Source organism: Coregonus lavaretus, assembly GCF_964263955.1.
Source record: "Coregonus lavaretus genome assembly, chromosome: 27".
Taxonomy (NCBI): Eukaryota; Metazoa; Chordata; class Actinopteri; order Salmoniformes; family Salmonidae; genus Coregonus; species Coregonus lavaretus.
The window spans coordinates 23,002,754-23,019,107 of NC_140014.1; the positions used below are offsets into that span (position 1 = coordinate 23,002,754).

At 43.8% G+C, this 16,354-nt stretch overlaps 1 protein-coding gene across 4 annotated transcripts in view; it reads left to right on the plus strand.

Moving 5' to 3' along the window:
* LOC311102389 (60 kDa lysophospholipase-like) overlaps nucleotides 1–16,354 on the plus strand; it is a 51,387-nt gene that overhangs the window by 2,976 nt on the left and 32,057 nt on the right. The window contains exon 1 of one of the 4 annotated variants that reach the window (XM_084143716.1): nucleotides 7,035–7,105. The exons of the other annotated variants lie outside the window; for them this stretch is intronic. Coding sequence (XP_083999842.1) covers nucleotides 7,057–7,105 — 49 coding nt within the window. The 5' untranslated portion in view covers nucleotides 7,035–7,056. Of the gene's footprint in view, nucleotides 1–7,034; nucleotides 7,106–16,354 lie in introns of those variants that run through there. 4 annotated transcript variants of the gene reach the window in all.

Here is a 16,354-nt window from a genome sequence, read left to right on the forward strand (position 1 = left end):
GATATTCGTCAGACATTCGGACCTTCAAACTAAAATAGCTTGCAAATGATTTGAGCTACATACCTAAGGTTCTTTATGAAGGACAACATGTGTAAAACATTGCACATGTCTTATTATCCCGATTCCCGACCCGAGTTTCATCATGACAAGGCAACGGTGTAGGCAGCCTGGCATCCCGTAAATGTAACAAGTTAGGGACCGTCAACAAAGTCCAAGATCACAATATTATTATAATAATAATATGCCATTTAGCAGACGCTTTTATCCAAAGCGACTTACAGTCATGTGTGCATACATTGTTGCGTATGGGTGGTCCCGGGTTTGGAACCCACTACCCTGGCGTTACAAGCGCCATGCTCTACCAATTGAGCTACAGAGGACCACATATTCAAATTTTAATAGTTATTACACCAGATGACTTAGCAGACTAATTTCAACTGTCCATTATTCCTTACATAGAGGGTGCACTCTTATAAAAATATATAATGATAAAAAATCACTTAAAATTCAATAGCTCCTTGATCACACCCTTTGGTTTCCCCATAAACCTTAGAAATGTTAACATTTTAATAGCTCTTCAAACATGTGATTTAGTAACCTCATTTCAACTGTCCATTATTCCTTATATAGAGAGGCATGTTGCACACCCTTTAGTTCTCATGAAATGATTCCTAATTTGTATATATAGATAAGGAAATCACTTAAAATTCAGTAACTCCTTGACCATGTGACCTAGACACGTCAAACCGACATTGGAATGTTGAAAGCGTAGGGACACACATTTTCACACCCTTTGGTTTTCCCATAAAGCGCTTACATAATTTTATATAAATATTTTAAACTTTAAAATGTCAGTAGCTCTTCAACCACGTGACTTAGCAACCTCATTTCAACTGTCCATTATTTTTTTATTTGAATTTCAATAGCGCTTTGAACATATGACCTAGGCACCTTACACAAACGTTGTATTGTTTACAGGGTATGGATGGAGACACATTGCACACCCTTTGGTTTTCCAATAAAGCACAACATTAGAGCCCCAACTCTCTGACTCCCTCAGTTTCACACAACAATATGACTTTCTGCTCTGAAAAGTTGGACCACGAGGTTTTGGGCAATCTGAATAGTATTGTGTTGATCAGTTTGTCTGATTGTCACCTCTTACCTGGACTACTGCATAGCTCATTCCTAAAGCCTCTGTGTCAACCCTCTTCAATATGTTCAGAATTCTGTTGCTTCAGTGCTCACCCTGAAGGGTACAGAATTTTCAAACTGTTTGCAGGCATTCTGATGGGCTAGCAGGAGGAGGGCAAAAGAAAGTGTTCTCCCTCCTCTGGGTCCTTCTCTGTTGTTATGGTACAAATTAAGGCTGCGGGCTGATTTCAAGGTTTTACTTTTTACCTACAAAGAATTGCATGGAGTTGCTGCTACTTATCCCTCTGATTTGGTCCTGCCGTACATACCTAAATGTACGCTACAGTCACAAGACGCAGGCCTCCTTATTGTCCCTATAATTTCTAAGCAAACAGCTGGAGACAGGGCTTTCTCCTTTATGGGATGGTCTGCCGATCCATGTGAGAGAATCAGACTCGGTCTCAACCTTTTAAGTCTTTACTGAAGACTCATCTCTTCAGTAGGCCCTATGATTGAGTGTCTGGCTCAGGGGTGCGAAGGTGAACGGCAAGGTACTAGCGAGAGGAACCACCCTTGCTGTCTCTGGCTTCCCAGCTCCCCACTCTTTCTGGGATTCCCTGCCTCTGACCCTATTATAGCGGCCGAGTCACTGGCTTGTTTGCGCTCTCCTATGCCGTCCCTATGAGAGCGCATCACGTCATCCCATGCTTTGTTCGCTGCACTCGACTCCCTTGGGTGGGTTGAGTCACTGGCGTGATCTTCCTGTCCGATTTTGCGCCCCCCCTAGGGCTAGTGTGGTGGGTGAGATCTTCCTGGGCTATACTCTGCCTTTTCTCATGGCAGTTAGTTAGTGGTCTGTTGATTTCCCTTGAGTGGTCTAGGGGCTGTGCTTTGGCAAAGTGGGTGGATTTTATCCTGTCTGATTGGCCCTGTGTGTTATTTCATAGTTTTCACTATTATTCTACAATGAAAAAAAAAATAATAATAAAGAAAAACCCTTGAATGAGTATGTGTGTCCAAACTTTTGACTGGTTTCTCTGTGGACTGATCCGTGCATTTGGCACTTCACAGCGCCCTCTGTCATTGGTGGTGGTCTGTAGCTTTACAAACATCCCTTGTTTTGATGATGCACTCTTCCCCAGCCACCAGCTATGTAGTAATCATGGCGGAATCTAAAAGGTTTACGTCAAGTCCCTCTCCAGCTTCAGAAATGACCCCTATCACTAGAGCTTTGTCCTTTTCAAGTTTTTCCAGTCGCAGACTTCTGTTCACCGGAGCAAGATGGCACAGCCAGGCAGACAGAGCAGTAACAGTGTTGAGTCTCTGGATGTGTGCCCCTTGTCTTGTTTTGTATGCTTTGTACAAAATAATAAAATGCAGGACGACAGGATATTTATAAACGTAGCTCTTTATTAACTAGCTATAACTGGCATGTCCATGTGTCTCTGGCCATGATCATCTTAGAATGACATCACCACCTGGGTGGTCTTAACCAATCATAGCACAGTATGATATGACAGTATAATGCATCCAATTACAATTCAGTATGCTGACACATATGAATATTACATCCCCCTTCTTTTAAAAAAAAGAAAAAATATGTAGAACAATAAAGTGTTTCTTTTGAATATATGCTCTGTAGTTTGAACTCGAGGTAAGTAACCATTTAAACTGCACCAACTGCATCAACTTAACAGACAAACAATGATTCAGCATACTGTTACTTTTAGAACAAATATTTCTCAGCAACTCAGCTTTTCACTGTAGCAATGACATCTCAACATATCAAACAAATACCATACCAAAGCATTTCAAGTTAACTTTCAATAACAAGTTTACAGTCTGGAACTCTTTTAGGGCAGCGATCCGCCTACACCCTTTGACATTTCACAGGTCTAGGACAGCTCTAGGCTTGACCTCTCTTCCTGACCTTGTGTGATATGAAGCTGAGCATGCTTCTGTGTCAGTCAACAGTTCTTGTGGTGTTGCAGGTAAGTATGGTGTATGTTGTGTTGTGTCTGTGTTTAGTCCACCCCGTTCTCTTTCAGGGGAACAGTTCATCTCGTCAGTGTGTTGTTCTTTTGTGTTCAGTAGGTGACGACGATTGCGGCGGTACACCGCTCCTTCTGCGGTGCGAACGAGATATGAACGTTCAGTGTCAGCTGGTTGGATGACGACTGCTGGCTTCCAGTAGCCATGTTCCTGGATCCTAACTGACTCTCCGTCATTCAGTGGTGGCAGTGGTCTGGCTGACCTGTCGTAGTATCGCTTTTGCTGTTGTTGTCTCTGTGCACGTTTTGCATGCACTTCCTTGTAGCTGACGACCTCAGGTTGCAGCTGCTGGTTGGTGCTGGGAAGGATTGAGCGAAGTCTGCGGCTCATCAACAGCTGGGCTGGTGATTTGAAGTTGTCAACTGGAGTGTTGCGGTATTCAAGGAGACTGAGGTAGGGGTCTCTCTTGTCTGCTTTTGCTTTGTCCATGAGTGATTTAGCGATCTGCACAGATTTTTCAGCAAGGCCATTACTTTGAGGGTAATGTGGGCTTGTGGTGACGTGTGTGAACTCCCATGCTTTTGTGAAGGATTCAAACTCATTTGATTTGTAACAGGGCCCATTGTCAGATGTTAAAGTCTCTACAATGCCATGCCTGGCAAAGGCTGCTTTCAGCTTGTGTATCACAGCTGCAGATGTGGTGCTGTGAAGCTTGTCGAGTTCGAAGTATCTGCTGTAGTAGTCCACTGTTATAATGTAGTCCTCGTTGTTCCACGTGAACAGATCGGTTGCCACGACCTGCCAGGGTCGGTCTGGGATACGGTGAGGTAACATTGGCTCTTTGGTGTTCGAGGGGCGTCGTTCAAGACAGGTGGGGCATTTACCAACCATGTCCTCTATTTGTTTGCACATTCTGGGCCAAAACAAAATGTCCCGTGCTCTCTGTTTGCACTTTTCCATGCCCATGTGTCCAGCATGGATCTTTGTCAAAATCTCTTCTCGGAGACTGGTAGGAATGATGATTTTCTCTCCTTTGAAAATGATTCCGTTGATCTGTGATAGTTCGTCACGATGGTTCCAGAACTCTGAGACGCTCTGAGGGCATTTTCTCCTCTCCTCAGGCCATCCTGACTGTATGACTTTCCTCAGCTGTGTGAGTTGTGTGTCTTTTTCTGTTTCTGCTCGGATCTCCTTCAGTTTTGTGTCACTAACTGGTTACTAAGTTGCTGTACACTGTGCACCTGCATGTCCTTGCCTTCACTGAGGCTGCTGTCCTTGTAGGTAGGAAACTTCCTGGAGAGTGTGTCTGCGACAGGGATGTCTTTGCCTGGACGGTGAGTGATTGTGAAGTTGTATTTTTGTAGTTGAAGGATCATTCTCTGTAGCCTTGGCGGGGCTGCGGCTAACGGTTTCCTCATGATTGACTCGAGGGGCTTGTGGTCTGATTCCACAATGACTTGTCGTCCATACACATACTGATGGAAACGCTTACATCCGAACAGAATGGCGTACAGCTCCTTTTCGATTTGAGCGTAGTTGATTTCACAGTCTTTCAGTCCTTCTTGCAGTAGCACTGCCCCTAGTCCATACTTTGACGCGTCCACCTGGAGTCTGAGCTCTTTGTTGGGGTCGTAGTAGGCAAGGATTGGTCCTGGTTCTCTCGTGATCAAGTCTTTCACTTTCTGGAAAGCGATGTCGTGTTGGTTGTCCCAGAGGAACTCACTGGACTGCTTTAGCAGCTGACGCAGGGGTGCATTAGCATTGGAGAGGCTGGGTGCGAACTTGGCTAAGTAGTTGACCATGCCAAGCACTGTTTCCAGCTCTGCGCCGTTCTTTGGTGGCTCCATTTCCTTTATGGCTGAGATCTTCTGCGGATCTGGCTTGATTCCATTCGCTGTGAGAAGATGTCCGAAGTAGCTGACCTCTGTAGCGCCGACTGTGCTCTTCTCGGGGTTGAGCCGGACTCCTCTCTCGCGGGACCTTTGCAGCATCGCGTTGAGGTTTCTGTCGTGTTCGTCTTTGGTTCGACCATAGACAAGGATGTCGTCCACAATTGCCACGACTCCGTCGAGGCCTTCGTACACCTCGTCAATCTTTCGCTGAAACTCGTCTTGGGCTGAGATAATCCCAAAAGGCAGGCGACGGAACCTGTAGCGTCCAAACGGTGTGTTGAACGTTGTGAGCTTAGATAACTCTTCTGTGAGCTTGATAGCCCAGTAGCCTGATCTGGCGTCCATGACACTGAAGTAGCGTGCGCCCGCTAGCTTGTGTGTGATGCCATCTAGCGCCGGTAAGGGGTAATGGGGGCGTTTGATAGCCTTGTTCAAGTCTCTTGGGTCGAGACATACTCTGAGCTTGCCTGTGCGTGGTTTCTCCACCACCACTAACGCGTTGACCCAATCCGTCGGTTCTGTAACCTTGGTGACGATGTCAGATTGCTCCATGCTCTCCAACTCTTTCTTCAGACGGGCGCGGAGAGCAAGTGGAATCTTTCTCGGTGGGTAGACCACAGGGGTTGCGTCTGGGTCAAGGTGAATGGTACATTCTCCTGGGAATAGTCCTATTCCTGTAAAAACATCAGCAAACTCCTCCATGACATTCTCTATCTCTACTGGTGCTGTTACTGATAAAACTAGCTTGATAAGGTCCATGTCTAAACATGCTTTAAGACCTAGCACTGCAGGTGCTCGAGTGTCAACAACGTAAAAGTCCAACATCATGTCCCTTTCCTTGTATTTGCATTTGAGAGTGCATGTGCCTTTTACTGGGAGCTGTTCACCACCATAACCAGTCAGTCTGCGCGTGGTGGGCTGTAGCTCACACTCAGATGTCAAGCTTCTGTACTTACTCAGAGGAATAATGTTTACTTGTGCACCAGTGTCTAGTTTGAATTTTAGCTCTGTGCCTTGTCTTCCTATCTCAATGTCAGCAAAGGCTTGCTCTGTCTCTGATATCTGACTTTTCTGTGTCACTGAATCAATAAACAGTTCATCAGCATTTGACTCTTTGATTGACATTTCATCTTCACTCATTTACATTTACATTTTAGTCATTTAGCAGACGCTCTTATCCAGAGCGACTTACAGTTAGTGAGTGCATACATTTTTTTATTTTTTTATATACTGGAATCGAACCCACAACCCTGGCGTTGCAAATGCCATGCTCTACCAACTGAGCTACATCCCTCACTGTATGTACTGTTTTTCCACGGTAAACTCTGCACACTTTTGCAAAGTGATTCCATTTTCCACATTTAGTACACAGTTTGCCTTTAGCTGGGCAATTCCCCTGTTCGCCATGCACTTTGTATCCACAATATCCACATGTTTTGGGGCGTTTGGAGTCTGTGTCGCTCTGTTTTGGAGTTCTGTCTGTCCCCGTTCTGAAACATGCTCTCTGGGCACTGGAGGTGTGCTTTGATGTCTGCCTGACTGCGTGCACTGCTTGTTCACGTGATGCGCTCGTGCTGCCGCCTGAAATGGTTTTCATCTGAACCTGTGCTAGCTCATGAGATCTGGCTATGTCGATAGCTTTGTCCAGCGTTAACTCTGATCCAACATTCAAAAGTTTCTCTCTCACTCGCGGTGAGTGTATTCCAAATACAATACGGTCCCTGACCATCTCATCCTTGTTTGCATAATCACAGTCTTTCACAAGCAGACGCAGCTCAGTGACAAACTGTTCAAACGATTCGCTAGCGCCTTGTACTTTCTCATGGAATTTGTACCTAGCGAAAATTGTATTGGTCTTTGGCACAACATCATCTTAGAATGTATTGGTCTTTGGCACAACATCATCTTAGAATGACCTCACCACCTGGGTGGTCTTAACCAATCATAGCACAGTATGATATGACAGTATAATGCATCCAATTACAATTCAGTATGCTGACACATATGAATATTACACCCCTGTGCTGAAGCGCTTGTCATGGTCATTAACACTGGAGGGACTATCGGAATGATGTACCATAATAACGGTAAAAAGTTAGGACAGGGATTTTTACATTGTATTTGTTGTTGCCCAGACAAAGTACATTTAGCTGAGGTGACAGTCGGTGAATGACACTGGTAAAATTGGTTTCAGTTTCGATATTCGTCAGACATTCGGACCTTCAAACTAAAATAGCTCACAAATGATTTGAGCTACATACCTAAGGTTCTTTATGAAGGAAAACATGTGTAAAACATTGCACATGTCTTATTATCCCGATTCCCGACCCGAGTTTCATCATGACGGGGGGCGGCAGGTAGCTTAGTGGGTAAGAGCGTTGTGCCAGTAACCGAAAGGTCGCTGGTTCTAATCCCCGAGCCGACTAGGTGAAAAATCTGTCGATGTGCCCTTGAGCAAGGCACTTAACCCTAATTGCTCCTGTAAGTCGCTCTGGATAAGCGTCTGCTAAATGACTGTAAATGTAAATAATGACAAGGCAAAAGTGTAGGCAGCCTGGCATCCCGTCAATGTAACATGTTAGGGACCATCAACAAAGTGCATGATCACAATATTCAAATTGCAATAGTTATTACACTACATGACTTTGCAACCTAATTTCAACTGCCCATTATTCATTACATAGAGGCATGCTGCACACCCTTTAGTTTTCTCACAAAAGGATTCCATATTAAAAATATATAATTATAAAAAATCCCTTAATATTCGAGTAGCTCCTTGATCACACCCTTTGGTTTTCCCATAAAGCACTTAAATGAATTTATATTAACATTAGAAACGTAAAAATTTCAATAGCTCTTCAAACAAGTGATTTAGTAACCTCATTTCAACTGTCCATTATTCCTTATATATAGAGGCATATTGTACACCCTTTAGTTCTCATAAAATGATTCCTAATTTGTTTATATATGTATACAAAATCACTTAAAATTCAGTAGCTCCTTGACCATATAATCTATACACCTCAAACCAACGTTGGAATGTTCAAAGGGTACGGACACACATTTGCACACCCTAAAGCGCTTACACAATTTTATATAAATATTTTTAACGTAAAAATGTCAATAGCTCTTCAACCACGTGACTTAGCAACCTCATTTCAACTGTCCATTATTTTTTACTTAGAATTTCAATAGTGCCTTGATCACATGACCTAGGCACCTTACAGAAACGTTGTATTGTTTACAGGGTATCGACGGAGACACATGGCACACACTTTTGTTTTCCCTCCTCTGGGTCCTTCTCTGATTATGGTACAAAGTAAGGCTGCGGACCATTGGAAAACTTTGCATGCAGGCTGTATGCTGTACTTCTCACCATTGTGCACATTGTCTGAATGCTGTTAAACCATTAAAAGACCATTGTTGTTCGCTCTATCCTTGGATCCTTTATTTCACACCACTGGATCTGCACCAAAACCTGGGAAAACATCACATCCACACTCCACTGCTCACCTACAAATCTCTCCATGTCCTGGCTCTTCCTTTTACTCTGACATGCTGCACACCTAAATCCCCTATCAATCACTCTACTCATCTGACTCCGGCTTCCTTATCACCCCCAACACCAGACTCCTGGCCATTGGGGACCTTGTCTTCAGTGCCTTCAGCTCAGCTGTACTCCTCTGAAACTCCTGGAACTCCTGGATCCATCACAACATTTGCATATTTAAAACCAGACTCACCAACCATCTCTTCAGACACCTATGTTACCCTCCATTCAGCCCCAAGTCTCCCATTTCTTGTTAGATGTTTTGACTAGAACACCAAAATTGTATCATATTACTCCAGTGCTAGCCTCTGGCTTCCTGTTATGTATCCAGGCTCTGTCGCAGCCGGCCGCGACCGGGAGACTCATGGGCGGCGCACAATTGGCCCAGCGTCGTCCAGGGAAGGGGAGGGAATGGCCGGCAGGGATGTAGCTCAGTTGATAGAGCATGGCGTTTGCAACGCCAGGGTTGTGGGTTCGATTCCCACGGGGGGCCAGTATAAAAAAATATATATATGTATTCACTAACTGTAAGTCGCTCTGGATAAGAGCGTCTGCTAAATGACTAAAATGTAAAATGTAATGTTAATGCTAGGGCTGGTTTTACTGTTAACCTACAAAGCATTGCATGAACTTGCTGCTACTTATCTCTCTGATTTGGTTCTGCCGTACATACCTACATGTACGCTACAGTCTTGACGCAGGCCTCCTTATTGTCCCTATCATTTCTAATCAAACAGCTGGAGACAGGCCTTTCTCCTATAGACCTCCTCTTTTATGGGATGGTCTGCCGATCCATGTGAGAGAATCAGACTCGAGCTCAACCTTTTTAAGTCTTTACTGAAGATTCATCTCTTCAGTAGGTCCTATGATTGAGTGTCTGGCTCAGGGGTGCGAAGGTGAACGGCAAGGTACTAGCGAGAGGAACCACCCTTGCTGTCTCTGGCTTCCCAGCTCCCCTCTTACTGGGATTCCCTGCCTCTGACCCTATTATAGAGGCCGAATCACTGGCTTGTTTGCGCTCTCCCATTCCGTCCCTATGAGAGCGCATCACGTCATCCCAGGCTTTGTTCGCTGCCCTCGACTCCCTTGGGTGGGTTGAGTCACTGGCGTGATATTCCTGTCTGATTTTGCGACCCCCAAGTGCTAGTGTGGTGGGTGAGATCTTCCTGGGCTATACTCTGCCTTGTCTCATGGCAGTTAGTTAGTGGTCTGTTGATTTCCCTTGAGTGGTCTAGGGGCTGTGTTTTGGCAAAGTGGGTGGCTTGTATCCTGCCTGATATGCCCTGTGTGGGAGTATTTTTGGACGGGGCTACAGTCTAAGGGGGTAGCTGGTTCCACCATTGGGGTGCCAGCAGAGAGAAGAGCATAGACTGGGCTGAGCGAGAGCTGCCCTCCTGTAGGGGTGGGAGGGCAAAGAGAACAGAGGTGGCAGAATGGAGTCCTCGGGTTGAGGTGTAGGGTTTGAGCAAAGCCTGAATGTAGGAGGGACAATGCCTCTTGCTGCTCTGTAGACAGGTACAATGGTCTTGTAGTGGATGTGAGCTTCGACTGGAAGCCAGTGGTGTGTGCGTAGGAGCGGGATGACATGGGAGAACTTGGGAAGGTTGAACACCAGGTGGGCTGCGGAATTCTGTATATAAATTGCAAGGTTTTTGATGGCGCAAGTGGGGAGCCCAGCCAACAGCGAGTTGCATTAGTCCATAAGGGAGATGTCAAGTGCCTGGATTAGGACCTGCGTCGCTTCCTGTGTGAGGTAGGATTTTTCTTTCTCATTTTGTCTGTCATAGTTGACGTGTACCTATGATGAAAATTACAGGCCTCTCTCATCTTTTTAAGTGGGAGAACTTGCACAATTGGTGGCTGACTAAATACTTTTTTTCCCCACTGTATGTTATGTCAGAAAAATTCAGTTATAAATTCCTCTGTCCTAGGTAAAAACAAGTTATCATCCAATAGGCTTTGATTAAATTTCCAATATCCTCGCCCATGTGGAAATTCAGTAAGAGTAACGTATATGCCAATTATATGATGGTCCGACCGCATTCTGTCCCCTATCAACACTTTAACTTTTGGTGCCAACGAGAATGACATAAGAAAGAAGTCAAGACGACTAGCTTGATTGCGTCTCCGCCATGTATATCTCATTAGGTCAGGATATTTAAGCCTCCATACAGTGAGGGAAAAAAGTATTTGATCCCCTGCTGATTTTGTATGTTTGCCCACTGACAAAGACATGATCAGTCTATAATTGTAATGGTAGGTTTATTTGAACAGTGAGAGACAGGATATGTCAAAAATGTTATAAATTGATTTGCATTTTAATGAGGGAAATAAGTATTTGATCCCCTCTCAATCAGAAAGATGTATGGCTCCCAGGTGTCTTTTATACAGGTAACGAGCTGAGATTAGGAGCACACTCTTAAAGGGAGTGCTCCTAATCTCAGTTTGTTACCTGTATAAAAGACACCTGTCCACAGAAGCAATCAATCAGTCAGATTCTAAACACTCCACCATGGCCAAGATCAAAGAGCTCTCCAAGGATGTCAGGGACAAGATTGTAGACCTACACAAGGCTGGAATGGGCTACAAGACCATCGCCAAGCAGCTTGGTGAGAAGGTGACAACAGTTGGTGCGATTATTCGCAAATAGAAGAAACACAAAAGAACTGTCAATCTCCCTCGGCCTGGGGCTCCATGCAAGATCTCACCTCGTGGAGTTGCAATGATCATGAGAATGGTGAGGAATCAGCCCAGAACTACACGGGAGGATCTTGTAAATGATCTCAAGGCAGCTGGGACTATAGTCACCAAGAAAACAATTGGTAACACACTACGCCGTGAAGGACTGAAATTCTGCAGCGCCCGCAAGGTCCCCCTGCTCAAGAAAGCGCATATACAGGCCTGTCTGTAGTTTGCCAATGAACATCTGAATGATTCAGAGGAGAACTGGGTGAAAGGGTTGTTGTCAGATGAGACCAAAATCTAGCTCTTTTGCATCAACTCAACTCGCCGTGTTTGGAGGAGGAGGAATGCTGCCTATGACCCCAAGAACACCATCCCCACGGTCAAACATGGAGGTGGAAACAAGGTTCGAGTTGCCAAACGTCAGCCTCGAAACCTTAATGACTTGGAGAAGATCTGCAAAGAGGAGTGGGTCAAAATCCCTCCTGAGATGTGTGCAAACCTGGTGGCCAACTACAAGAAACGTCTGACCTCTGTGATTGCCTCATTAAAATGCAAATCAATTTATAATATTTTTTACATGCGTTTTTCTGGATATGTTTGTTGTTATTCTGTCTCTCACTGTTCAAATAAACCTAACATTACAATTATAGACTGATCATGTCTTTGTCAGTGGGCAAACGTACAAAATCAGCAGGGGATCAAATAATTTAGTTCTAATGTATCCATGACATTCATGATTTCCTTAAGAGCATGAGGTTGATAGTTGGTAGTGTGATTTCCTTTACGGTCCATTGAGCTATTTAAAACAGTATTAGAATCTCCCACCATAATAATAGAGTATTGTATTGCTTGCAGGGTTGATCATTTATTATATATATTGTCAAAGAAGCGTGGATCATCATTATTTGGTCCGTAAAGTTTAATGAGCCATATCTGTTTATTATGGTCCAATAACATATTAAAAATCATCCATCTACCTTGCATATCTGTTTGGACAATTTGCACATTCGGTTCAAAATTACGGTTAATTAATATCATCACCCCTTTTGAGTTTCTTTGCCCATGGGAGAAATATATTTCGCCCCCCCCCCAGTCCTTTTTCCACACAACTTCATCTAGAATTGTTGAATGAGTTTCCTGTATACAATATATTCCTTCTTTGAGCCATGTAAATATTGTTCTTCTTTTGTTGTTATCTGCTAAGCCATTACAATTATAACTGCCTATACTTATTTCACCACTTACCATAATGAGATACAAGTTTCAAATCTATTATCATAATATATGTTTGTAAATTTACCAATAAAAAGTACCATAGTCATTGAGTGTCCATATAGCTGTACCACATGGACGGCTTGTTCAATAGGGCGATATGGGCGACGCACTGCCAAACGGGAAAAGGAAGGGATTTTTTTTCTAATCAATTATATCACGGCAACAGCAGTTATCAGTGTTCACGTCTGATCTGCCAGCCACTAAATGTCAAATCAGGGTAAAGTCGTGCTTCAAATGGCCCCGCCCGTTTTTTGGGCGATTTCAGTCAGGTTGAAAATCGCCCAGAAGTCTCTCATAGCCTGTCAATTAAAATCTATTTTTTTCACATTTCAAAGCTTTCAATACATTCTCTATGGGTGTCTGTGTGCATGCACTTACGCGCTTTCGTCATACGTGACGTAACGTTGAACGTAACTAAGACAATGGCGGCTACCAGCGTCTATGTTGCGACCTGCAGTGTGGCGTTATTTTATGTTTTTAATTTGTAGACTTAGTTTACAAACATTCTGCAAACATTCTGCTTTGGACTGATCTTCGGTTTTGGACTGATCTTGTTGATCGTGTACATACCCGCTACGAACTGACTAAATAATGAAAACGCTGCTGGCAGCGGAATCCCAATACAGCTGGGAGACTTGACTGGATGACAGAGTCCCGGACAGAGAGGTGGAGCCGGCCACCTTCACCCTGGTCAGAGCGGACCGCGATCCTGGTAAGAGAGCGACTCTGTACCCCGACATTGAACTGCTTTCTGTGTCATTGAACCTTACTATTGTTGATAAAACAAGTTTACTGGAGAACGGAGAAAAAGTAGAGACTTTTGGACAAGGTGGATAATTGTATAATATAAGGCAGTTTATTCAGAGGTAAAGATATCTGGAATCGCGTGCACGGACCCGTTCGTCAAACTCGTAGGGAGTTTATCAGAAGAGCCCCTAAACATTGTGTGCTGACATTTTATACAATAAAATGAAGTAGGTTGAATCTAGTAGTTCTGATCTTCTGATTGGTCCTGATGAGTTGGGCGATGTCACCTCCAGGCTAGTGTCACTGTTGCATTGGCTCTGAGTCGGGTTCTCTGTCTTCAGATGTTCAGCCTAAGAGAAGAGGATTTGTGTGTGTGTGTGTGTGTTTGTTATCAGTGTGTGTGTGTGTGTGTGTGTGTGTGTTTGTTATCAGTGATGATTGTGTGTGTGTGTGTGTGTGTTTATCAGTGATGATGTGTGTGTGTGTGTGTGTGTGTGTGTGGGTGTGTGTGTGTGTGTGTCCTCAGGGCAAGAACTCGTGAGTTGGAAGAACTGAGAGACCTATGGCGTGGGTGTTATCCTTAGCCACCTGCTGACAAGGCTGACAAGATAGGATAGGATCATTGTATTGAATACAAAGGCCCAACACAAAATGGGTCATGCACAAGATTTTAGTCAGACCAAGCTATAACATTATATATTTACTACGACAGTACATTCAACCAAAAGCTAATATAACAAAGGCATCAGAGATTATTTATAATCTGTCACAGAAACTGGAATCCATCTCCCCAGATCAGTCAATAAATGCTTCTGGTATTGACTTATATGCTGCCCCTGTCTTCATGTTGTTGCTGGACATATATTTTTTAAAATGTGTGTAGGTCACCTAAATCATCAGAAAAATTGCCCCTCCTGAGAATTTTTTCAGGAGCCGCCACTGCTGTACCATGATATTTGCATTGCTACTAAGTAACCCACCAATTGTTCTCCACAATTCCCCCCGCTAAAGCCCCTCCCCATCCCAAGTTGGGTTGTCATCCCAGTGATCGGCATACCACCCCCGTTCCCCCGGATCCCTAGGCCCCCCGAGAGGCCAGGACCCATCCTTCGAAAACAGCACACAGTGCCACCCACAAAACAGAAGCAGGTCAACCGCCAAAAGCATTTTCAATGCTCTCACTTCAATTTGTTTTATATATATATATATATGTATGTATATAGCTATAAAAAATATATATCTATTCAAATATCTTGTATATCTTAATTTCCATCATTATCAATTAATATGCGTAATAATGTCGGCAGTTCATGCAAAGGATTGTTACCTTTAACCCGGATTGCCATTGTATTACATTACATTTTTGTAAAGCAATTATTATTTTTGCAAACAATTATTGTGGTTCATCCTATATTGTCCCCTTGCAACAGATGTTGGATACATACACACACAAACACACACACACACACACACACACACACACACACACACACACACACACACACACACACACACACACACACACACACACACACACACACACACACACACACACACACACACACACACACACACACACACACACACACACACACACACACACACACACACATACTCTTAAACACTCAACCCCTTTCCCCCACAATCAACCATGAGCTCGGATGCTCAACGGTTGTTACATCCCAGTGCCGAACTCAAGAAAGGACCTGATTTACGAACGCATATACAGTTACAGCTATTTGAGAAAGCATGCAAGATTGAGCAAAAATTGACAAAAATGTGAGATTTGATTAACGTATGTCAAGTTCTAGGTGATGGAGATCAGATCCACCCTCTTCCCCTGAAACACAAACACTCTGGTCCCCCGTTGTAACCATTTCCCAAGCATCTCCGTGCAGTCAGACATTTGATTATTTTGTGCCACAAGGGCCACAAAAATATGCCCCCTCTCTGATTGTCAGAGTGTGACCCCCTCCCAATGGATTACTGCAGCCAGTGTTGCCAGCATTGCCACTACCTGGGTGGGGTACCCCACCGGAATCCCCACCGGCTAGGTACAAGTTCGTCAAGGTTCTCATTAGCAGCTTTGAAAATGTCCTTGTAATTTATAGTATGTTCTCCCATCAGGGGGCTCTGGACCAACCCTGCCAGGCAGGCTCAGAATCTTGAGGGGGCGGTGCTGCTCTAGTAGGTCTCTTTCCGCATATATCTTTCTGTTTTGGCTGCATGTAGGCAACTTACAGCAGGCCCATAAAACAGATGGGGACTTCTCTTTGGTGTATGGGTTGCTCAGGTGGGTGTCTAGGATATAGGGTTGGGGACCGTTCCATCATGATAGGACAATAAAAAATAAATTAGATGTTTTCTTATTTTAAAATGTATATCCCTCATCTGCACAAAACTGAAAGCTCTCTCTCACAACCCCTGCTCACAGACACACATTGGTTCTGGGATATGCACAGTTTCCTTTCTCACTCACTTAACGCCACACTTTTCCAAACACAAAAACGCACACCACACCTTCCATCACAATACATCCACACTTACCCACATACTGTGCCTTCTATATCTTCTGTTTGCTATGTTTTTATCTCCACTATGTTGATTGAGTACTTGTGTTCTAATTAGTTATATTTGAAGTATTATTTCGCTTGTTATCCTTTCTTGTAATGCCGTCTTATCCCTTTATAAAATACTATAAATGCTATAAATGTGTATTATTTTTACAATCCCTACCATGGCTAGTATTGGGTGTTCCATTATTTGACTCCTCTATTAGAACTTTCAGAATAGCCATGGAGTAGTCTTTGTGTCGCGGATCATTTGGTTGTCAATATACAGATTATCGACTACGATAAGAAGCAACACGCTTCTCTTTTAATCTATTTTCCTTGAAGATTGGGTACAGAACTTTGCACCGTTCTGCAATCTCCCTCGGGAACTGATCATTCATGCCTACTTTCGTGCGAGCAAGTCTTTTACCTAGGCTTTTAACCATTACTTTATCCTTAAAGAAAGCAAATTTGGCAAAGATTGGACGCTCATATCTCTGTCCTCTTTGTCTGAAACGGTGTACACG